The sequence below is a fragment of the Piliocolobus tephrosceles genome, chromosome 13 (genome assembly GCF_002776525.5).
Source record: "Piliocolobus tephrosceles isolate RC106 chromosome 13, ASM277652v3, whole genome shotgun sequence".
Taxonomy (NCBI): domain Eukaryota; kingdom Metazoa; phylum Chordata; class Mammalia; order Primates; family Cercopithecidae; genus Piliocolobus; species Piliocolobus tephrosceles.
Window position 1 is genome coordinate 110,051,182 of NC_045446.1, and position 23,098 is coordinate 110,074,279.

General features: G+C 35.3%; 1 protein-coding gene across 3 annotated transcripts in view; it reads left to right on the top strand.

Moving 5' to 3' along the window:
- Positions 1–23,098, top strand: part of ARHGEF12 (Rho guanine nucleotide exchange factor 12) — a 149,537-nt gene that overhangs the window by 53,963 nt on the left and 72,476 nt on the right. For 2 of the 3 annotated variants that reach the window (XM_023208480.2, XM_023208482.2), the window contains exons 2-4: positions 16,285–16,308; positions 17,921–18,006; positions 19,561–19,617. In XM_023208480.2, the coding sequence (XP_023064248.1) occupies positions 16,285–16,308; positions 17,921–18,006; positions 19,561–19,617 (167 nt within the window). The remainder of the gene's footprint in view (positions 1–16,284; positions 16,309–17,920; positions 18,007–19,560; positions 19,618–23,098) is intronic. The other variant, XM_023208481.3, reaches the window with a different exon arrangement.

Below are 23,098 nucleotides of genomic sequence, written 5' to 3' on the forward strand. Positions count from 1 at the left end.
ACTCCGTTGTGTATATGTACCACATTTTCTGTATCCATTTGTTTGTTGATAGATACTGGCTATTGTGAATAGTGCTGCAATAAACATGGGAGTGCAGATAACCCTTCGATATCCAGGAGTGTCCTAAGTCTAAGATTTAATGTGTCATATTATTTTTTCTTTATTTTTTCTCCTCCTGCTGTTCTGGGTCTCTACAGTGTCCCCTACTCCTTTGTTTTATTTGCACACCTGGGTAGTGCCTTTCTAATCAAAGGATAGTTGGATCTGCATTTCACGTCTGTGATCTTTATGTTTAGGGAAATCCGTTTCCTGGTCAAAGCCTACCAGACTTCCTTGGTATCACTCCAGAATTTAACAGATTTGGCAAGTATGTTTTGGAGTTAATGGTTTGAGATCATAATCATTTCCTTCATGCTCCTTCTGCCTTCTATTTTTGCTTTTAGTATTGAGGAAGGTTAATGGAATAGAATTGCTTTTGTTCTCTCCCATCTTTACCTGGAATTGAACACATATTTATTGAAGGAATGAGTGGTTTGCAGGAATGTTGCCATTCAGGTGGAGACATGTTTCTCTTCAAATGTATAGCTGGCAAGTTGCCCATATGACACAGAGATATTAACTGAATTCTCCACTGAGCTCTGGGATTAGGAGATACAGATTGTGTAGGATTGGGAGTTCTTTCTATTGGCTTATCTTTTCCTAAAACTGTATAACGGGATATGAATACCTTTCTACCTAAGTATCTTGTCATTATACTAGATCTACTTTTCTGAGTCTCACTTGTGAAAGCTTTTGGTTAACTATTAATAAAAAACTGTACAAAGGGAAGATGATAATGGTTTTTGTTGTAAGGTGGTAGTCCAGAGGTTGAAAGCAAGGGTTCTAGTTAGACTGTGAGGTTTTGAATCTAAGCTGCCTCATCTACTGGTTATATAGCTTGTATAGGTTACTTAACCTCTCTGAACCTCACATTTCTCTTCAATAAAACAAGGCTAAACATTTTACTTACCTCATAGAATTATTGTTATAATTAAATGAATTAATGCATAAAAAGTACTTAAAGCAGATATTATAAGTATGCAAGTAAAGCTACTCAAGTTTTAGCTATTATTGTACTGATTTTAATTGTTAATTATTGTTCTTACAGATAATGGATGACGTGTTTGGAGCTATCACCTAGCATAATTTTTGACTACCAAATGTAGTTTGAGACTTTTGAGTGTCTTCAACTAACCATTCTTCCCAAATGAATATTTTTCAGGGAAGCTAACCCCAGGAAATGTGACACAGTTTACTGTATTGTTCCTTACCTCTATGATGTATGTTTATTCTAGCCAGTTTATCTCTTCCTTATCCACAAGTTCCACAGAATGATTTTTTTCTAATAAGAATTAAGAAACCTTTGTTCTGATGATGAGCTCATTTAAATTTGGGTTTAATTTGATAGAAAATTAAACTAGGTTTCCTTAATGGGGAATCTGGCCAATCACCATCCTCCACCCTCCCAGGGTAGAATTTTTTCCAGGAATTAAATAGCTCTATCTAGCAGGGTCTTCCTGCCCTTGGCAGTGGAGCAGTACAAAGGCCACATTGAGCATAGCTGCTGGGGAAACCCTTTTTCCTTCTCTAGCCTATAAATGCTGTTCTGTCTCTGTGAAAAATCCTGACATCAGCTCTTGGAAAAATCCAAATACTTGTGTTAGAACAAGGCTGAAACACTTGCCTGGGCAGAGACTAATGGCTGAACTATAGTTCTAAGTTTACCAGATTGCGTTTCAGTCTTGTTATGCTTTAAAAAACAAAATAAAAACTATGAGTTTCAGACAATACTCTAGAGAAATTAGGGTAGAAAGCACAACTTAATCGCGCCTCCCATTCTTTACTAGTTTCTTCTTATTTTTCTCTTTTTTCTAAAAATCTACCTTCAAGATAATGTGAAATTCTTGCTTGAGGAGTGAGGGAGAGAAATAATATATCAACATTATAACCTTTATGCAGTGTTTTCCACATATTAGATGCTGCCTAAGTATTTGATGTTTGAGACAAAATAAACTGTAAACAAAACAGACTGTACTTAACTTCCTTAGTGTTCAAATTAGATCATGATGTAAAACTCTCCAGTGGTTTTCCATTATATTATGAATAAACTCTAAGTCTGTTTCTGTGGTTCACAATCTTACATTAGCTGGCCCCTGTCTGCTTCTGTGGATCTCATTTCAGCACTACTCTACTACTCTCTTGGTCATTTTCTATGCTTAAGCCACAGTGGACTTTGTGTAACTCAAATACATTTATCTGCTTATCCTTTGTGACTCTTGTACTAGCTGTTTACTTTACCTATAATTCTGTGGCCCAGATCTTCCTATGGTTGGCTCCTTCATTTAAGTCTCAGCTCAAATGCCTCTAAGGTCTTTTTTGAATAAACTTAAATTAATGTGTTTAGTCAAATAATATCTTTTTTTAATTGCACTTACCATAATTTGAAGTTCTTTGGTACAATTTTTTTTTTGTGTTTATCTTCCTCCTGTGGAATGTAAGCTGCTTGAGAGCAAGGCCCTTATCTGTTCACTAACGTAACCTCCAGTATCTTGAACCTCCTGGCATAGGTTGGTGTTTATGTAACTTTGTATGCACTTGGCTGCCTGTAATGGAAAACACAAGTCAAACTGACTTAAGCAGTAACGCATTTACTGGCTCACATAAAAAAGAAATCTAGAGGTAGGCTTCAGAGATTTTTGATTTAGGGACGTAACTATGTCAAGGGCCCAGATGCTTTCCATCTTTACAGTCTTGCCATCAAAATCAGCCTCATCCTAAACTAGTCTTAAATTAAAGATGAATGCGAAGTAGCTGTTAAGGCCGCTTGCTTCTTCACTGAGGTTCAGTGGGAGGGAGAGAAAGAAGTTTCACATCGTTCTGTCAAGAATAAGGAAATACTTTCATAGATGCCACCAGTGAACTTTGTTTCTACTTTCATTGGCTTTTTTGGAACCAATTGCTCACCCAAGAATGGAATTACTGTTAGGCCAAAAAGGCCCATCACTGTTGCTACAGATGGGGTTGGCTTGACCTGAGTCATCTGGACTCAGAGGGATAGTAGATAACTGAATAAAATTGGAGTTCTCTTAGAAGGAAGGCTGTGGTTTCTGGGGTAACTTATGTCCTCTATAGTTCTCAATAAAAATGTATGTAATGAGTGCATTCATGTAGTAAAAATGTATTGAATTGTCAGGCATATGCTCAGCACCATAATACTTAATTAGAATACAAAATCAAATAGAATGTGGTCCTTGCCTTCAAATAATTTAAAATCTAGTGAGAGAGTCAGACAAGTTAATTTAATATTAATATTGCTTTCAAAATCAGTTGATTAATTAAAATAATTTAATTTAAAAGATGAAAAAGAGTAAAGGGGAAGTAACAGATGAGATAAAAAGCAAATAGCAAAATGATTGACTTAAATACATCAGTAATCACACTAAAGGTAAATGGTCCAAACACCCCAATTAAAATGTATAGACTATCAGATTAGACGAAACAGCAAAGCCCAGCTGTATGCTATAGGAAACACACCTTAAAATTAAAAATACACAGTGTTTAAAAGTAAAAGGTTGGAAAAAGATGTGCCCTACTAATCTACATTGAAAGAAAACTAGACCACATTAATATCAGATAAAGTAGATTTAAGATTATAGAATATCAATAGGGATAAAAAAGGTAATTTCATACTGATAAAGGGTCACTTTAAAAAGAAGACATATCTAGGCATGTATACACCTAATAACAAAACTTCAAAATTCATGTAACACAAACTAACATAACTGAAAGGACAAATAGACAAATCTACAAACATTGTCAGTTATTTTAGTATCCATTTTTCAGTAGTTAAAGTAGATAAAATAAGCAAGGATATAGAATACTTAAACGATACTGTTGACCAATTCGATTTAATTACATTTTTGGAACATTCCAGCCAACAACCAAATACTTCTTTTTTTTTTTCATGTTTGCAAACAAACATGGGACATTTACCACGACAGACAAAATTCTGGGCTGTAAAGTAAATTTCAATAAATTAAAAGGATTCAAGTCATACAAAGTATGTTTCCTAGTCACCATGGAATTAAATTAGAAATCAATAAAAGATCTTCGGAAAGTCTCCAAACATTGGAAAATAAATAACACAATTCTTAGTCAAAGTAGAAATAAAAAAGGAAATGGCAAAGTATTTTATATTGGATGCAAATGAAAACACAACATATCAGAATCTGTTAGTTGCCATTAAAGCATTACATAAAAATTTATAGCATTAAACACCTATTAGAAAAGAGAGAAGGTCTAAAAGCAATGACATCAACTTCTTTTTCTTTCTTTTTTTTTTTTTTGAGACACGGTCTTACTCTATTGCCCAGGCTCAAGTACAGTGGTTTGATCACTACAGCCTCAACCTCCCGGGCACAAGCCATCCCCACCTTATCCTCCCGCGTAGCTGGGACTACAGATGTGCCCTGCTAATTTTTTTTAATAGAGATGGGGTCTCATTATGTTGCCCAGACTGGTCTCAAACTCCTGGGCTCAAGCAATCTTCCTGCCTCGGCCTCCCAAAGTACTGGGATTTCAGGTATGAGCCACCACACCTGACCAACTTCATTTTAAGAAACTAGAAAAAGAAGAGCAAATTAAAACCAAAGCAAGCAGAAGAAAAAAAAAATAGAGATGAGAGCAGGAATCAATGAAGTAGAAAACAGTAAACAGTTAAACAGTAGCGAACATTAACCCTGAATCTAGTTCTTTTGAGAAAATTAATAAAATTATTAAACCTCTAGCCAGCTGATCGGGATGAAAGGAGAGAAGACAAACATTACGAATATCATAAATGAAAGAAGTGACATCATTACAGATTCTTCAGATATTAAAAAAGATAAGGGAGACTGGGTGTGGTGGCTCACACCTGTAATCCCAGCGCTTTGGGAAGCCAAGGTGGGCAGATCACTTGAGGCAAGGAGTTCAAGACCAGCCTGGCCAACATGGTGAAACGCCATCTTTAGTAAAAACACAAACATTAGCTGGCATGGTGGCACGAGCCTGTAATCCCAGCTACTTGGGAGGCTGAGGCATGAGAATCACTTGAATCCAGGAGGTGGAGGTTGCAATGAGCTGAGATGGCGCCACGATACTCCAGCCTGGCCGATAGAGCAAGACTCTGTTTCCAAAAAAAAAAAAAAAAAACAACGATAAGGGAGCATTATGAATAGCTTTATGGCAATAAATTTAACAATTTAGATGGAATATGGTTGGTAATTTTATAAATTCCAACAATAATATATATAATATGTAAGTATATATTACATATACATAAAACAGGAAAATATGTAAAATACATATGCACTCTGTGTGTATGTGTGTGTGTAATGACTGGGTAGGTTTTATGCCAGGGTACAAGATTGGTTCACCTTACAAAAATCAGGCAGTGTAAGTAAATGGATGGTAAATGGTGGTAACTAGGTTTCTCAATATCTGAAGGGAGCTAAGCAAGGGAGAAGACTGAAATGAACCCGATGGAATTAGATTAGAATTAGAAGTATCAGTATGAACTCATGCTGAGCTTAATATAGATACAGATATATGGATAGCTACAGAAACAATTAAAGATATGTTGTATTAGCCTCTTCTCACACTACTAATAAAGACATATCTGAGACTGGGTAATTTATAAAGGAAAGAGGTTTAATTGACTCACAGTTCCACATGGCTTGGACAGCGTCACAATCATGGCAGAAGGCAAATGAGGAGCAAAGTCATGTCTTACATGGCAGCAGGCAAGGAAAGCTCGTGCAGGGGAACTCCCCTTTATAAAACCATCAGATCTCATGAGACATATTCAATATCTCAAGAACAGCACGGGAAAAGACCTCCCCTTCATGATTCAGTTACCCCCCACCAGGTCCCTCCCACAATGTGGGAATTATGGGAGCTACAATTCAAGATGAGATTTGGGTGGGGACACAGCCAAACCATATCATATGTACGTATGCCCCAGTTAGTATAACACATACATTTCCCTGTTCTCTCTGCTGAGAGGGCCTAGAAGTGGTGACATCTCAGCAGCAGTGAGTGCACCCAGCTCCTGAATCTTGGTTACTAAATATCACTCTCCAATAGAATAGCTCCTTGGAGAAATGGTTGACTCTAAGGCTGCAATAGGGAAAATGCACGTTGAACCTAGAGTGCCTTGTGGTGCCACAAACAAGAAAGTGCTCAAACAGAAGGGTGAGAGCATGTCACTGGCATAAACTGGAAGAACTTGAGCAAGAGAATAAATAACATAGTATTGGATTAGAACTCAAAGTCTAAAATAAACATACATGAGCCCATACTGATATAAATGATTATATAAATACATGGATGAGAAAACACAAATCTTCCTTACAGAAAAATTGCAAATAGTATATGTGGATTCCTATTCCTCCAGGAGATGGAGCTTAATCCTCTCAGATGCTAGTGTGGATTGGGCTTCGTGACTTCTTCAAAGAAAAAAATATGGCAAGGGAAAAATAGTAACTTTACAGGGAGACATCGAGCAAACACTCCCTTAACCAAATGACCGCGGTTAACATTACTAGTGATAAGTCATATTGGTGTCATATATCCTCTGATGGTGATGAAAAGGGTGCTTCACCCCTGTGGTATTCCAAAAATAGACCCACATTTATATGGAGAACTGATTTTCAAAAGTGCAAAAGGCAATTCAGTTTCAACAAACGGTGCTGGAACAATTGGATTTCAATTGGATATCACACTCTATATAAAAATTACTACAAAATATATTGTAGACCTAAAAGTAAAATAGGAAGTCATTCAACTATTAGAAGAAAATGTAGGGGTAAATCTTTGTGATTTGGGGTTAGGCAAAGATTTCTTAGGTATGATACCATAAGCATGGGCAGTGACCTAGTTTCCAAATAAAGTCACACAGGTATGGAAGTTAAGACTTCAGCATATCTTTGGAGAGAACACAATTCAACCCACAACTATAATGGTTTCCAATTAGGACTGCTTTCATGTTTAATACAGAGAAGCTGAGAATTTCTATATGCACTTAGTGCTTTTCACATAGTACATAAGAAATGCATCTTCCACGTTTATGTTTACTCTTCAAATGTGTTGATGTTGTCATTAATAAAACACAAATTCTCCTGAAAATATTATAAATTGTAGCTTTGGGCATTTATTCAACTTGTGGATAGTACAATAACTGCTATTTTGTATGTCCCTGGGTTTTGTTTGTTTGTTTGTTTTCTACTTTCAACAGAAATAGGGAGTCTCTCACCGATTTTGTGCCTCACTTTGTCACTTGGGCATTAAAATAATTTTACCCTGGCCCTTTGTCTTACAAGGCCTGTTGCCAAAACAGCTTCTTCAGCTTCTGCTGCTGTTTCCATAAAGATTTGACATGAGTTCTTGCAGGTGATCTAGGGGATGAGTGTGTCCTCTCTTTTCTGTTTACCTAGTACCCACAGAAACTCCTTTCATCTCTAGTCCAAACTCCCATCTGGATTCCTTACTATAAATGAATTCATCCCAAGGAAGAAATCAAGGGGGAGTGTAGAACTTGGGTTACAAGGATATTTGTTATAACATTCTTTATTAATGCTGAAAAATTAGACCCAGCCTAAATATTTACAAAAGGGAACTTGTTAATTAAATAGCCATATCACAGGATACTTTGGAGCTATCAAGAATTATTTAGAACTATATGTTTTAAATATTTATCTGATTTGGAAGTTCAATATATAAAATAAATACAACACAAAGCAGCTCTGATGTGTGGGGAGTCTAGAGCCCCATCTACACACTCCCGCTGTGGGAGGGACCTCTTCTAAACCGCTAGAATTTTATGGAGCACGGTTTAAAACCAGCACTGTAGTGAAATATTTAGTATTGTAAACATATGTTGATGTTTTATTAAGTTAAAGTTATCAATATGTCCAGTATGCTTTAATTTTTATGAAAAGAAATTTTAAACATTGTATACAGAAATCTATCTCTATATTGGGAAAAGATGGGAATATGTGCATAAAAATGCTGGGTGTTGGGATTATGGGTGATTTTCGTTTCCTATTTTGTCTTTAGTTTTTAAAAGTTTATACATGTACTTCTTTGGACATAAAGAAAGTGAGACATTTCTTCATATTGAAGAGGCAGAGAGAACCATTGCTTTATAGGAAACTACAGTTTGGAAAGACGGCAGTCTCATTACTCAATCCCTTGAGAGGAATTATCTTGAAAATGTAATAAAAATATTAGTAACAGATTTACTAGTGTCAGTGGTCTTGTGTGTTAAGTATATTAGGATAAGCCACATTTGTAACAGCTAAGGGAGAAAACATAACTTAATGTCAGTGTTACACAGTGAACTTTGTAGAGCAGTGATTCTCAATTCTGAGATGTTATAAGAGGAATGTCAGAATTCCTAAAACACTCATCCTCCAGCCTTTCAAATTCGGTGCTGTGGTGAGCCATCGTTACTGATAAGATTATATCCCACTTGTGATTTCTTTGTTTTGGGTCAAGAAAAGCTTTTGTAAAAGCAAGTGTAAAATGGCATGCATATCATTCATTTCCTCATCTTTTCGTCATAAAACCAGAGGTCCTTTTATCTATGGTGGTTTGAAAGTCTAGGGTATTCAGATTTGATAGCAGAAAGTGTGGTTTTTTGGTGATGAAATGAGTAGATTGCTAATTCTGATTGAGGAATTGTTAATGTTTGACACCAGAACCAGAGCACTTGTGAAAAGAAATCTTTTTGGTACAAAACCAAAAATTGAATTACAGCATTAGTTTTAAATATAGCCAATAAAAGTATTTTTAATGAAAAAGAATTTCCTCAGAAGAAAATGCTTTCTATGAATGCAGAAGGTGTTATGTAGAAGATTTCATTGTAATAATATTGGTTATGATCAGTTTTTTTAGTTTTATCTTTACCTGTATTTTATATTCATATAGCCTCTAAATTTTACATATTATCCATAATACATTTCTTATATAATTTAAAAAATTCTAAGTAGAAAACACGAAATATGTTCAATCTTTATTCCATTAGAGTTCTACTTGGAAAGTGTTAATATATAAGGTTTTTATTTCTCCATAAGAAATAGACCTATTCAGTCAGGCACAGCGGCTCATGCCTGTAATCCCAGTGCTTTGGGAGGCCGAGGCTTGAGGATTGCTTGAGGCCAGGAGTTTGAGACCAACCTGGGCAACACAGCAAGACCTGGTCTCTACAAAAAAAATTCTTAAAAAATTTAACTGGGTGTGGTGGCGTGTACCTGTGGTCCTACCTACCTAGGAGGCTAAGGTGGGAGGATTCCCTTCAGCCCAGGAGTTTGAGGTTACAGTTATCTATGATTGTGCCACTGCACTCCAGCCTGAGTGAGAGAGTGAGACATTGTCTCCAAAGGAAAAAAAAAAAAAAAAAAGAGAAACAGATCTATGTCAAGTTAATTCAAGGAGATCGTACACATTTTTAGAGCACATGAGAACTAAGTTTATACTTTTCTGATTTCCTGAGTTTCCTTGATGATTTTTTGGTAAATCCTTGTCTGTTTAGCTTTGTGGCATATGTATGACTGTGGTTGGGCTTCTTTGCACTCAACCGGTGAATGCATACCAACTGTCACACCTGAAGGTAGGATCATGAGTAAATACTCTGTGATTTGGGGTTAGTATAGTTTGGTTGTTTTTCCTTCTCCTGAGATTTCAGAAATAAATGATTCCTATTCCTGTGATTTTTTTGGCACACAGTGAGAAATATTTAATACATAAGATAAGTCATAATTAACTTGTCGAATCACTTTTTCTTGCTGCAGAATGATATTTTTATGAATGCCTTAGGTTTTTTCAATTAAAAAATGCAACCAAACTGCAAATATACGATGATTTAAAGTGGGTAATATCAATGTAAATTTTGAGTAGTACTCTTTTTTTAAATCATAGAGTGCTCTATGTTTATTCAAAAAAGTGAAATATTATTAGACAGTATTTTATATTTTAATTTTACATTTAAATAAAATTCTCAAGCTCAGACTGAAAAGTAAACGCTGTATGTTGGAGCTTGTCTCAATGACACTTAAAAGCTAAGACTTTCTACTTTTTCAGAAGTACATTTATATCTTTTGGCAAATGTGTAGAAAGCAGCCTGTCCTAACAAATTTTGTTCACCTATTCTCACTTCAGTTTATAGATTTGTAAACATTTAATCATAATATATTTTATATGAAATATTTATGGGAAAAATGCCCACCCTTGATTAAGAGGACTTTTTTCTACTCTTAGTTTTATTATTTTTACCAGTATATTCTGAAGTAGAGAAATGTGAAATGAGGTTAAGATTACATTCCTAGCAAACAGAATCATGCATTGCCCCATTTTATAAGTCATGAGATCATTTTGTAGAGTCCAGTTTATTGTTTACCTTTGTTAAATGACATTAATACCTCTTCCATAAGCATGGATTTGATGGTTTGGATGGTGTTTAGTGAGGTGAGGATACTTGTTTAAGTATTTTGAGGATCTCCTCCTTTTCTGGCAGTTCTTTCTACTTGGTTTTTCTGAAGTGAATATAGTCTTAAAAGAAAGTATAAGGTACTAGTAGTCAGATATTCATGATCACAAATGAAAGCGGTGGAGAAAGCTTTTAAGAAATATTCACAAAGGTGATAATTTTCCAGATTGTCAATGAGGAAATGAAAGTCTCTAATAAGCTGTTATATTAATTGTGAGCTACATTTCTCAGTCAGCAGCAACTAATAGTCAATCTATCTATAATAGCTCCAGCAGAGGGAATGAAAGTAATTTAGAAAAAAATTTACTATTTGATTTGTCAAAGTGTGTCCAGGAAGTAAGAGAGCCTAACTAAGGGGCTGTTGTGCATTTAAGCTCTTTGGTAAAAGTGGTGATATACTAAGCTATGTTTAAGAAGGTAATTTGAGATTTTATATTACATGCTAGTGAATCATTTTTGGATTTTGCACCAGAACTGAGCTCTTTGGTCCCTGCCTGTCTGTGGTTTGTGTTGCAAGGTCCAGAGGCTTAAAACAAAGAACACCATGGGAAATTCTCCATGAGTCATTCTGTCAGCTGTAGCTTCTGTTTTAGAGTCCTTTGGATATAACTAGTGTTTTAATGCCAGCTCTCCTTGCCACTTTTCATGCTTTGGTTCTATATGCTAATAAAAAAATATGTCAGTATGGCTATTGTATTGTAGATAATGTTCAGACTTTTTTTTCCCCCCAATTCCACAATTTTTAGTTCTTTTAATGGCTCTAAGCTAGACCAGTTATAAATTGTAGGTGGTGAAAGGGTTTATGACTGTTTATTTTGTTTTTGCTGCGAGGTAAGCGGGTGGTCATTTAATACTTTTGGTTCTGTGAATCTTACTATCCAGAGAACTAAAGATTGAATTGGCAGTTCGGCTGGAGTCAGCACTATGTGCTAAATCCCTGTACTTAAGAGCTCTTATGTATTGCAGACAAATGTCCTCTTAGCTATTTTGTTATTTTGTGAAAAATAATAATAGAGCAAGGCAGTTCAGATTCATATTAGTTTCAAATTTTAAGCACTATGTTTTAAGCCGTTCTAATTGTTTTGTAGAAACAGGTAAATTAAAAACTTAATTTAAATCCAGCCCACAGGATGCCTTAATCACCTTTGATATTTTAAAGGAGATGAGGAAATAATGGACTTTTTTGCTAGTGAGTGGCAAGTATGGTCGACACAATTTCACTACGTTTGAAAACACTTTCCCTACTTTTCAGGAAAATTTAAAGTGCAGATTGCAACCTGATCTTTTTCTTACAGTGTAGCATCTGAGAAGTTTAAGTTTTGGCATGAATTTTCTATGATACAAGTTGGTAAATTAAATCTGTGGTTTCATCACTGGCTTTGAATTATACATTTCTATGCATTTTACTTAGCTAAAAACTTATTTGAATATTTAGTCTTTAAATTTATTTTTTCTTTTCTACTTAATTTGAATACATATCACTAACATTCAGATTTTATTTTTGTTCTTCTTAATAGTAAATACATAAGTGGTTACTGCTTGCTAGGCAGTGCTTCTTATTTTCTAATTTAATCCCAAAACAAATTTGTGAGGTATAGGTAGAGGTATTAGTAATTACGTTTTAGAGGAGATGCTTAAAGAGGTTAAGCAACTTGTTCAAGTTCAAACACCTATTAAATTGTGAAACTAGAATATTAACCCAGTTATGTTTGTTACTGAGGAGTCTGTTGCCCCCCAAGGCCTTGAAATTTTAGGGAATTTTCATTTATAACAATCAATAATACTATTCCCATCCCACCCTGTCCATTTCTGATTTGCAATAGTATAGTTTCTGCACTGATATTTACATCATCTTATGATGGTTGAGCTTTAAAATTACCTTAATTGTTGTCTAATTTGCAGAGTTCTTTGTCTAGTAACTCTTCTCACTGGAGTGGGTTCCAATATAATGGTGCTGTATTTCACCCATTTCAAGTTACTATGTTTTTTCTCCTCATTTTAACATCACTAAAATCAGAGTGTATCTACTAATGGAATTCTTAATGATTCTAAATTTAATAGGTAACATTGTTTGACTGCTAATAAAATCTTAACCACTATCCAATGTAAGAAAAATTTGTTTAACCATCTCCCCTTCATTTCAACCATTCCTTATTAAGAAGAACCAACTAGAGTCTCAAATGCTCCTTTATAACTAAACCCAGGGAAGACATATCTAATACCCTAGAGGAGAGAGAAAAGGGTATGAATTCAGGTTTGAGTGTGATACCAGCATTTCTTCTCATATGGTTTCAGAACACTTCACACTCAAGTATTGTCAAAAGGCTCTTTATGCACTGAAATCAATAAAAGAAAAAAGATTTCTAGTAGGCTATTTATTATAAGCAAATACGTGACAACATAAAACTTTCTGGTCCTTTGCAATTTTTTAAGTCCAGAAGAAATTCTTTTTAACAATATTAAAGGACTATTCCAGTTATAAAATTGTGTGTTTGTGTATGCTCATTAGAATAATTAAACTTGGTTAAGATATAAGTCCTACTCTAGTATACATTATTCATTATTTATTGGGTAAGGGTTATTTAACTACCAAATCACATTTCCCTTTACACTGTAATAACACATTGGGAAGGACCACCTAGGGCTTTAAAATTAGAACTCAGAATTTAACAAGGAAAAGACATTCTGAGTTGAGAGAATAAATGTATTCTGAACATTTAAGGCCTTTGGTTAAGATTTCTAAAATGTAGCTGTGCTTAATATACAAAATCAAAAGCAAAGGCAGGCCAGGAGCGGTGGGTCACACCTGTAATCCAGCACTTTGGGAGGCCGAGGCAGGCGGATCACTTGAGGTCAGGAGTTCCGAGACCAGCCTGGCCAACATGGCGAAACCCCGTCTCTACTAAAAATACAAAAATTAGCCGGGCGTGGTGGTGCGCAGCTGTAATCCCAGCTACTCGGGAGACTGAGGCAGGAGAATTGTTTGAACCCAGGAGGCGGAGGTTGCAGTGAGCTGAGCTCTTACCACTGCACTCCAGCCTGGGTGACAAAGTGAGACTTCATCGAAAAAAGAAAAGAAAAGAGGAGAGGAGGGGAGGGGAGGGGGCAGCTAGCCACCATATCCCAGTGACTCAGAGACTCAAATTCCTGATAATTCTTTGCTTTATTAATCATGGTTCTTCATTTTGGAATTTGACTTTTTCTGCTATCGATTAATAGTAAAATATACACACACACACATGCAAGTAAACACAGTATATTCATTGTTGACCAAATGTCCAAGTTATCAATATGATATTTTCAAAAACCAGGCACAGTTTCATTAGGCACCTGTAACATTATGTCATAATCACATACAGCTGTTCTACATAAATATCTAACCAAAAGATACTGTCATTATTTCATGATTAAACTACACAGTGGACAGGGACTTAAAAATATAGGAGTTTTGTTCACCAGAATTTATTTCATCGGACTAATGGTTGAACTGATTTGTTGTTTAGAACCTGGCCCCTTTTTAGCTTTCAGACCTGTCTTTCTGTAGCAGTTATAGTATTGATTATCTACTCTTCCTTCCCTTCTGGGACAGCCCTTTCTCTTTTCTAACTCATCTTCTTAATCTCCTGTATTGGCTCCCACCTCCATTCTCAATCATGCAGATGCTAGTGTCTCCCCCAAATTTGAGCCTCGGCATTTTTTCAGATTTCCTTGTTGTTTTAAATTTCAGTGACCATCGGTAGGTTGATGACTCAAATCTGCAACGTTAGCCCCAGGCTTTCTTTGAAGATCTAGCTTTCTATTTCCAGCTCTCTGATTACATCTGTCTCAATATTCAGCATATGGTAGGGATTTTGCAAAACTATAGGATTATCTTGGTGATTTTCCTAGCTGAAGCAGAGAGAACTAATGAAATAGCCAAGAAGGTTCTTGACATTGTTACTTATGCATATAAGCATATATGTACACACATATGTACATATGTATTTATTTGCTTTAGCAGATACTTTAAAGTAGAATTCAATGATTAGAGAAAAAATTATGATTTTAATATTATTTGAGAAGTTCTTAATCTATACTTTATTGAATGTAGTAAGTAGATTATGATAAGCAAGTTGGACTGTGGGTGTAGTCCTTGTTCATTTTCTCATTCCATTTTTGTCCTCTTTTTTCCTCTCCTTTTTCATTACCTTGTAAGAGAAAATAGCTCAGGAAACTGGTTTACAATCAGTAGTCTGGGAACTTCCGGGATTCTTTACCAGCATCCCCCTGAATGTTGCATTCCCTGACGCAAGCAGCATTGTTTTAGGGTAGGAGTTTTTATAATGGCTGTGAGGTCGAGTGGCTAAGGTTGATAAATGACAGTTGTTACCCTTTGCAGAAACTCAGTTGGAATCCTTTTCTGTCAACTTGTATGTTCATCTGTAAATTAAGAAACATGTTCCCATTCCCTCCCTCTCCCACCTCAACAGTTAAATGGACAAGACTGCTTAGGAACTCCTATTTCTGAAGATTTCGTGGTCTTCTGTAAAGTCAGTTTGTTCTCTAGAGCAGTGTCATCTTGTCCCAGAACCCCCTTTACTTATCATCACTACTTCTTTGTGAGTTAACATGCTATCACTGATTAGGAAAGGTCTTAGATTCTTTGTCTTTTTCTATGGATAAGTTTTGGTTTAAATAGGTGTCGAAGGGAATTGTAAGGCAGCTTGTATTTTAGAGGTTTTGTTTCTACCTCCATGCCGGATGAACTGTAGTCATTGAAGTATCATTGTATTATGTTTATTTCTTAACTGTCTTTACTAATAGGCTTTTCTAAAACCCTGGTTTTACTGATGTTCTTAATAAAGTACTGTTCGTATTACTAATCTTTACATAAAATGCCATAGGTTGAAATAATTTAAAAGATAGAAATGGAAACGTGGGATGATATTTGAGAAGACTTAGATTAGCATTTATATACAGCATCAAACACTTATCGAGAAGCTTCCATCAGTATTCATTTAAAAGAGAGACAACCAGGAGGAAAAGCTGTAGTTCTTTCAGCTTATAGGACCCCCCAGAAAAACAAAACAGGAAAGTACCCTTTGTTTTCTACTTTTGGAAGGTATTTTTTGTAACCGATAGTACTTTAATGTTAATTTTTTTCTAGATATCTGTTGTTAAATCTAAACCTAATAATTGAGGATCATGATGACATAGATCAATAGTGCAGTAATCAACACCCAGATATTTTGGGAAGTAGTGTGAAGTGATGGGAAGGAAGGAACTTTCCCTTCTAGGAAAACAGTGAGAATAATATTTTAACGACAAAATATTTATTTTTGTCTTGATCTTTAAAAATCTATAAAATGGAAAGAATATCTCTTCATAGAGATTTCTTTTTTCAAGATTAAATGAGATAATACATGTGAAAATAATTCATAGCGTTTAGTAAGCCCTTTATAAATTTAGCAATTGCTGTTATCATTGGGATTTTTAAAAAGAAAAGCTATGTTCTAGGACAGCTGGTAGTAAATGCACTGGCAGTTTAAGATTTAACAAAGTAGTTAAGGTCCTTAAACATGGTGTTCAACTTCTTATTCCTGCAGTTTATTGATCCTTGCTATTGGAAAGTTACCATAAGATTTAAATCTCTTATTCAGGTTCAGTAGGATGAATAAATTTAGTAACAAAATCTTATAAGTAAAATAACTCCATCTGTCCTTATTTTTTCTTTGTTTCAGGTTTCCCCTCAAAAAACCTATAAGGTAAGTTTGCTCAATTGCACTTCATACTCAAGTTTAGGTTATATTTTAATTATAAACATCCCTTTGAAATTATGGTGGATTTTTGTGGTTTTTAAGAATGTGTATTCAAGTAATTCAAAATTTCAAAATGTTTTACAAATTTAAAATAATAAAAGATGTTACTTTTTCTGGAAGACAGCATTGTTTTGATAATACTTCTAATGTAAGCATTTTAAAAATTTGTTCAAAATGATATTTAAGGTCACTCTGAAGAGACTTAATTTTAAAATCTATTTGTGACTTTTGAATTATGAGTAGCTTGGGAGGTGAAAATGGAATGCTAGTTTTTGATGTATTTTATCACTTGTGTGACTGTAATTGCCTTTAGTTAATGAACTTTGGCACTAGTTTAGTCTTAATTACTTTATTTTTTATTTTATTTTTATTTTTTGAGACGGGTTCCTGCTCCATGGCCCAGGCTGGAGCGCAGTGGCGCGATCTCGGCTCACTGCAAGCTCCCCCTCCCGGGTTCACGCCATTCTCCTGCCTCAGCCTCCCGAGTGGCTGGGACTACAGCCGCCCGCCACCATGCCCAGCGAATTTTTTTGTAGTTTTAGTAAAGATGGGGTTTCACTGTGTTAGCCAGGTTGGTCTTGATCTCCTGACTTCGTGATCTGCCCGCCTTGGCCTCCCAAAGTGCTGGGATTACAGGCGTGAGCCACCGTGCCTGGCCTAGTCTTAATTACTTGAAGACAGTGAAGAAAAAATTCTAAAATGTTCAAATATATCTATGCGTGTATCCATGTCTATATATTTATTCACTTCCAGGTGTTAAATGCCTCTTCCTCAGTATTTTTGCTTTCAGCATTTCTTCTGTTATCTTAAGTATCATAAATATAAAATGTAGGTAGTATGTCATTCCTAATTATTATATTTTATCATTTTTAGTGTCAGCATAGTCCAGGATCCAATGCTAATTAACCTTGGCATTTCAGTGAATATGTGTATGTGTACATGTATATTATTGTTATGGTCTTGTCACCCAGTCATTATCTGGTCAGTGTAATTGGCTAAACCTTAGAAATAATAATAATAATAATAATGTCATTTATGCTTAAAGTGGTTGGCTAAGACTTCTGTGGCTAGAACTACCTAGGCAGGCTTAAAATGAGGCTTGCCTAAGGCTTGCTTTTTAAATTTTAAACCGTTCTCATGCATGCTATGTTTATGCAATGATTTTGAACTTGACATTTCATATGTAGAGTTGGAGAATGTGTTTAATTCCTTTTAGGCACTGTGTCTTTTTTTTTTTTTTTTTTTTTTTGGTCTGTTAAATGGAAATAATAGTATTGACCTGTGAAAACCATACAAAAAAAATGTAAGCAGTTCCTTCTAAGAATAAAAGAGACTTTAATGCTGAATACTATTTTTAATTATCTTAAGCACTTAAAATCAAGTAAATAGACTGTGTTTCACCAAAACTTATTGAAAAATGTAATTAGAGAGGCTTATGGTGCTGTGTAAAGTAAACTGATTTCCTGGTTTCTCTTGTAAGATCCAGTTTTGGAATTTTAAATTTTTTATTCTAATGATTTTCTTGCACTAAGCTTTTGATTACTTTGCTTTAATTTAGGCATGGAAGTATTTTGAACCGAGAGTCACCAACAGATAAGAAGCAGAAAGTTGAGCGCATTGCATCACATGATTTTGACCCCACAGGTAAAACACTATTCATTCTTTCAAAGAATATTGAGAGTAGTGAAGTTCAGAATAATAGAGCTTAAGCTACCCGAAACACTTAGAAGTAGTTGTTCGATCTGTTTTAGGACTCTCACATTCCTCCAATTATATCATAATAACACCTTTGCATTTAGCAGGAATGCAAGCATTTTTAACTTCCAACACTGTACATTCCACTACAGAAGTATCATTGTAGAGTATATTATATCTTTAAATAGTGATAGTAATAGAAATGATTATATAATAATTGGAGATTTGGTCAGATCAAGGACTCAGTATTAAGTTGAATCTTGGTATAAGCAGTAGTATGTCATAAAACCAAGGCTCTAGCAACTCTACACTTCTGTAGTCATCTAAAAATTCAATTGTGATTATGGTGAATTGGAGTTTTAGATAAATCAGTTTCACAAATTAATGATTGTCTCATTTTAGAGTAAACAAATGAATAGAAATCCCTTTCTCTTCAGTTAAAAAGTATTCTGAACTTAAAGAACTGTCTTTCAACCTAAGCAATGTCAGTGTTTCCTAGGGTTGTCACGTTAACAGACTTTCAGACTGATCTCCTTTTATAACATACAGGCTTTTGCTTTCTCCTTGTAAACTTACTCAGTATTTGATTCATAGAAAGTGCTTGGTAGTCTTGCTTTTGTCATTTGAAACTGACATATATTTTTTGTACACATACTATTCAGTTGCATGTCCCTTTGACAAGAGACGAAGTAAATCCCGCAATCTCAGATACATAAAAATAATGTATCTCTTTTTAGGTATTTTTACTTAGAAATATAATTTTAAATATAGAGAATAGTATGTTTTATGTATCTAAGACATTTCATACTTTATTAGTATAAGCTCCTTTATTTTGAAAAAATATTATAAGTATTATCTAGGAAGCACATAGCTAATCATTTTCTGCATTTCAGGGAGTAGGTAAAATGAAATTCCAGTCATCGATTTAGGAGGCTTTGGTGGTGGGAATATGTATTATGTCACTTTCAGATCTCCATGAAGAGAGAATTTTCCATTCTGATGCCTAATTTTGTAGTCATGGGGCTCAGAGGCTTTCATTTACATGATTAGATATTGTCTTGCCAATAAGGTCAAAAGTTTCTGCCCTATGTTCACAAAAATATAATCTTGTTAGGTTTATTTTGTATCTATGTCTGTGCTGTGCCCATCTCCAAAGACAGATTTAAACAAAGGTGTATGCAGTGCTTCATAATAAGATCATTATAGCTTTTAGTGCTTTTGTCATCTCTACAATTATCAGGTGATATATTTTGTATACTATTCATGTGTTGTTTTGTTTGAACATATTTTTATTGCACTGTCTTTTCTTCGATAAATCTTTAAAATATGTCATTACCTGTGCTGTTCATGACTATTCTAAGTGCTGTCATCTGTTATATTCATACTTTGTGTTTGCACGATTTAACTTGATCATGATTCATTCTTTTTTCCCCATGAATTTTTCCCCTTACATTGGTCTCCATATTTTCTATATCTCTCTCCTTTTCTCCCGCTCTTGTGCAGATAGCTCCTCCAAGAAGACAAAGTCTAGTTCAGAGGAGAGTAGATCCGAGATATATGGTAAGCTAATGTAGCTAATTCAGACTTGCCCTTTGGAGCTTGCTTCATGGTGTTCCTTTTCTGTTCTTTTTTTTTCTTTCTTTTTTTAAAAATAACTGCAGCCTTTCTTGTGTCTGCTGTGCATGGCATGATCTACTGCAGGGAAAGGGAGCCTGGGGTTTTTAACGTGGCTGTGATGTGGAAGCTTAAGGTTGCTAGAAACTAACATTGTAGATTAAGAGTAGGCCACATTGCCCATCTTCTCCCGTCTTGTTTATGGTAGGAAGGTGATTAATATGTTTGGGTCAGGTTCCTCCAAATAACACGAATGGGCTTTGAATTCTTGTCATCATCTTCCCACGTCTCATTTGCAGAGTTTGGATTATGAAGAATTTGAGGAATTAAGTCTTTTCCTCTAAGTATAATACTGGCGTAATTTAGATATATTAGCAGTTCTTTGGAATTTTTATTTCATTTTTTGTTTGTTTAGTTTTAATTGCCTCGTCATGTGGAAAAGTCATTCTTGTATAATTTATCCACGATGGCAAAAATACGTAAGTATTTTATTTTCATAGCTTGAAGAATTTGTGCCTTTGAGAAGTTTCTCTGAAGCTTAATCGGAATGGGAAAATTTCAAAATGGTACCTTTTAAAAATAATCTTAACGAAGAGCAAGTTTAACCTGAGTGGTCAACTTTTGCAGCAGATGATTGAAATGCTAATATTTATAGACTGTGTCCTATCTTCCAAAGATACGATAAACCATGTTTGTGAAGTTCATACCTATTTTTCCTTTTCCTTTGCAGTTTTACCTGCCTTCTTTCCTTCTTTTGGGATCTGATTAGGGTTTTGTTTTGGAGTTTTTTGGTTTTTTGGTTTTTGAGAAAAGTGAATAGGAGAGGAATGACCTGGAGCTAAGACTTTAAAAATAATTCTGAAAGACTGATAAATTATTTCCTTTTTTAGGAAGATTCCAAATTTGGCCTCAAAGGGAAATCAGGTCATCTTTAATAGAGCCACAAGTCTATAGAGTAGAAGTTCCCCCAGGTGCAGATGTTTCCTAGCTTGATATATAGGAGAGGAAAAAAAAAAAATACAGGAATTGCCCTCCCCCTTTTAAGACATTTGACAGTTCACATCTGCTGGCACTTGAGCCCATAATAACATACTTTTTAGTATTATGAAAGCTCAGTATTTGGTTCTAAACCAGTTAATGCCGCTATGTTAAGACAAATACACATGTTTCTTTACTTGGGTTTTTGTGACCAGTGTTTTTTCTGTGTATAGCTTTTACAGTAGTTCAGCAGTAAACGTATACTATGCCTTGTGGCACATCAAGTTTACGCTTTTTCTTCCTTCCAGAGTATTTTGGCTACTGATAAGTAAGAAATACCTAATTCCTCGAGACTCTATCTTTCTGTTCTGTATAAAGAGCTTTCTATAGTTTATCCTCTCCTTAGGAACATGAACTTTATCTTTATAGCTCTGTTCTTTTTCAGTAGCCTTTGCAGTGTTCTATTTCACCTTCCTCTCCATTTTCCTATATCTGCGATGTGTAGTTAGAAGTTTGTTGTGTGCTTTGGATGAAGACTAACAATTTAGGAACCTCTGACTAGAAATATTATACTAATATTTTTCTCAGCAGTGATAGAAATATTAATACTAGTTCAGACATGCCATTGGCTTGGTAGTGATAGAAACATTTTAAGTGGTAATCGGAAAGTAAGGTGTGGCTTCTCTGTGTGTGTGTTTTTTGAGAACGCTTGAAATACCTTTTTTGGAAGGAACTGAGTCCACAAGTCCTCAAAAAGCACTCGTTGGAGGGATGAGTTGATTAGAACAGAATTAGTATGCTAACATAAATCTCTTTGACATTACAAATATTTTATAACCTGTGTGAATAGACTTCTTTAGATTACATACAGTTAACATAGATGAAACAGTCTCTCTGGGAATTAAAAGCTTGAAACTACTGAGTAGAATCATAGCAACTGGTGACATTCTACTTTAGTGTAGGGTCTTATAAGCCCACTTCAAACTTTTGAAATTATACATTGTTTTGGGGTAAAATTCATTAGCTGGGTACTTAACAAAAATGCTAGTTACTCACATATTATTTATTTTAAACTTTCTTGGCTTTTTTTTTTTTTTTTTTTTTTTTTTTTTTTTTTTTTTTTGAGACACGATCTCGCTGTGTGGCCCAGGATGGAGTATAATGGCATGATCATGGCTCACTGCAGCCTCAACCTCCTGGGCTTAAGTGATCCTCCTACCTAAGCCTCCAAAGTAGCTGGGACTACAGGTGCACACCACTGCACCCAGCTGTTTTGTTTGTTTGTTTGTTTTTTTAATAGAGATGAGGTTGTTGAAGGAATGATTTGCCAGGGGGGGAAAAAAAAGAAAGAAATAGTAGAGACAAAGTCTTGCCATGTTGCCCAGGCTGGTCTCTGTCTCCTGAGCTCAAGCAGTCCTCCCACTTTGACTTGCCAAAATGCTGGGATTACAGGCATGAGCCACCGCACCTGGCTTCTTAGGCATTTTTAGAGCTACTTTGTGAAATAGATTTACTTTGTACATCTTAAAAGGAAACCAAGTGTTTGCTTTGTATTGACTTTTTTTGTTACGTTTCTGCCCAGTGTGGTCAGTCGGTTATTTATTCCATTTCCCCTTATTTTTCCCTTTCTACCTGTTAGAGTCTGTTAAATGTGTATGGATGTGTTTTCTGATCTACAATTTTAATAATACTTAATTTTAATAATACTTTTGTGGGTTACTGTAGGAAATGAGAGATTCAGCAAGTGAATTCTGAGTTAGACCATAGCTGCTGCTTAACCGCTGTCATGGTGTCATGAACAGATTCCTGCTGACAGTATTTGGTGCAAGAAAATAAGTTATTTCTTTTCAAAGCTATCTTAGTGTGCTCAGGCCACTGTAACAAAATACTATAGACTGTGTGGTTTAAGCAATAGAAACTTATTTTCTCTCACAGTTCTGGAGGTTAGAAGATCAAGATCAGGATGTCAGTGTGGTCAGGTCAGAGGATTCCCTTGCTGGCTTGCAGATGGCTACCTTCTTGCTGTTTGTCTCACATGGCCTTTCCTCCATTTGTGCCAAAACGCCCTTTCTTTGGTTTCTATGATATTACATCAACCTGGTTCTTTACTCTTTGTAATTATTTTGTCTCTCTTTATTTGATTGTTTTTTCCCTCTTGTCTTGTACATGTAGGCATGACCCAAGTTTCTGTCCCCAATCATTCTTCCAGTCTCCAGTCTAAGTGTCCCATAAATTCAGAGTGACCAAACTGGAGTTCATCACCGTTCTCTACAGCTGGGAATCACTCTTCCTCTTGATTTCCCTGGTTCTTTTAATGACACTGTCATTCTTCCATTCACCTAGTCTTATATTTCCTTAAAGTTATATTTGACTTCTCCATTTTCCCTTTTCCCCTGTGTCAGCTATGTGCCAGGTCCCCTTGATTCTACCATCATAATATTTTTCTTTT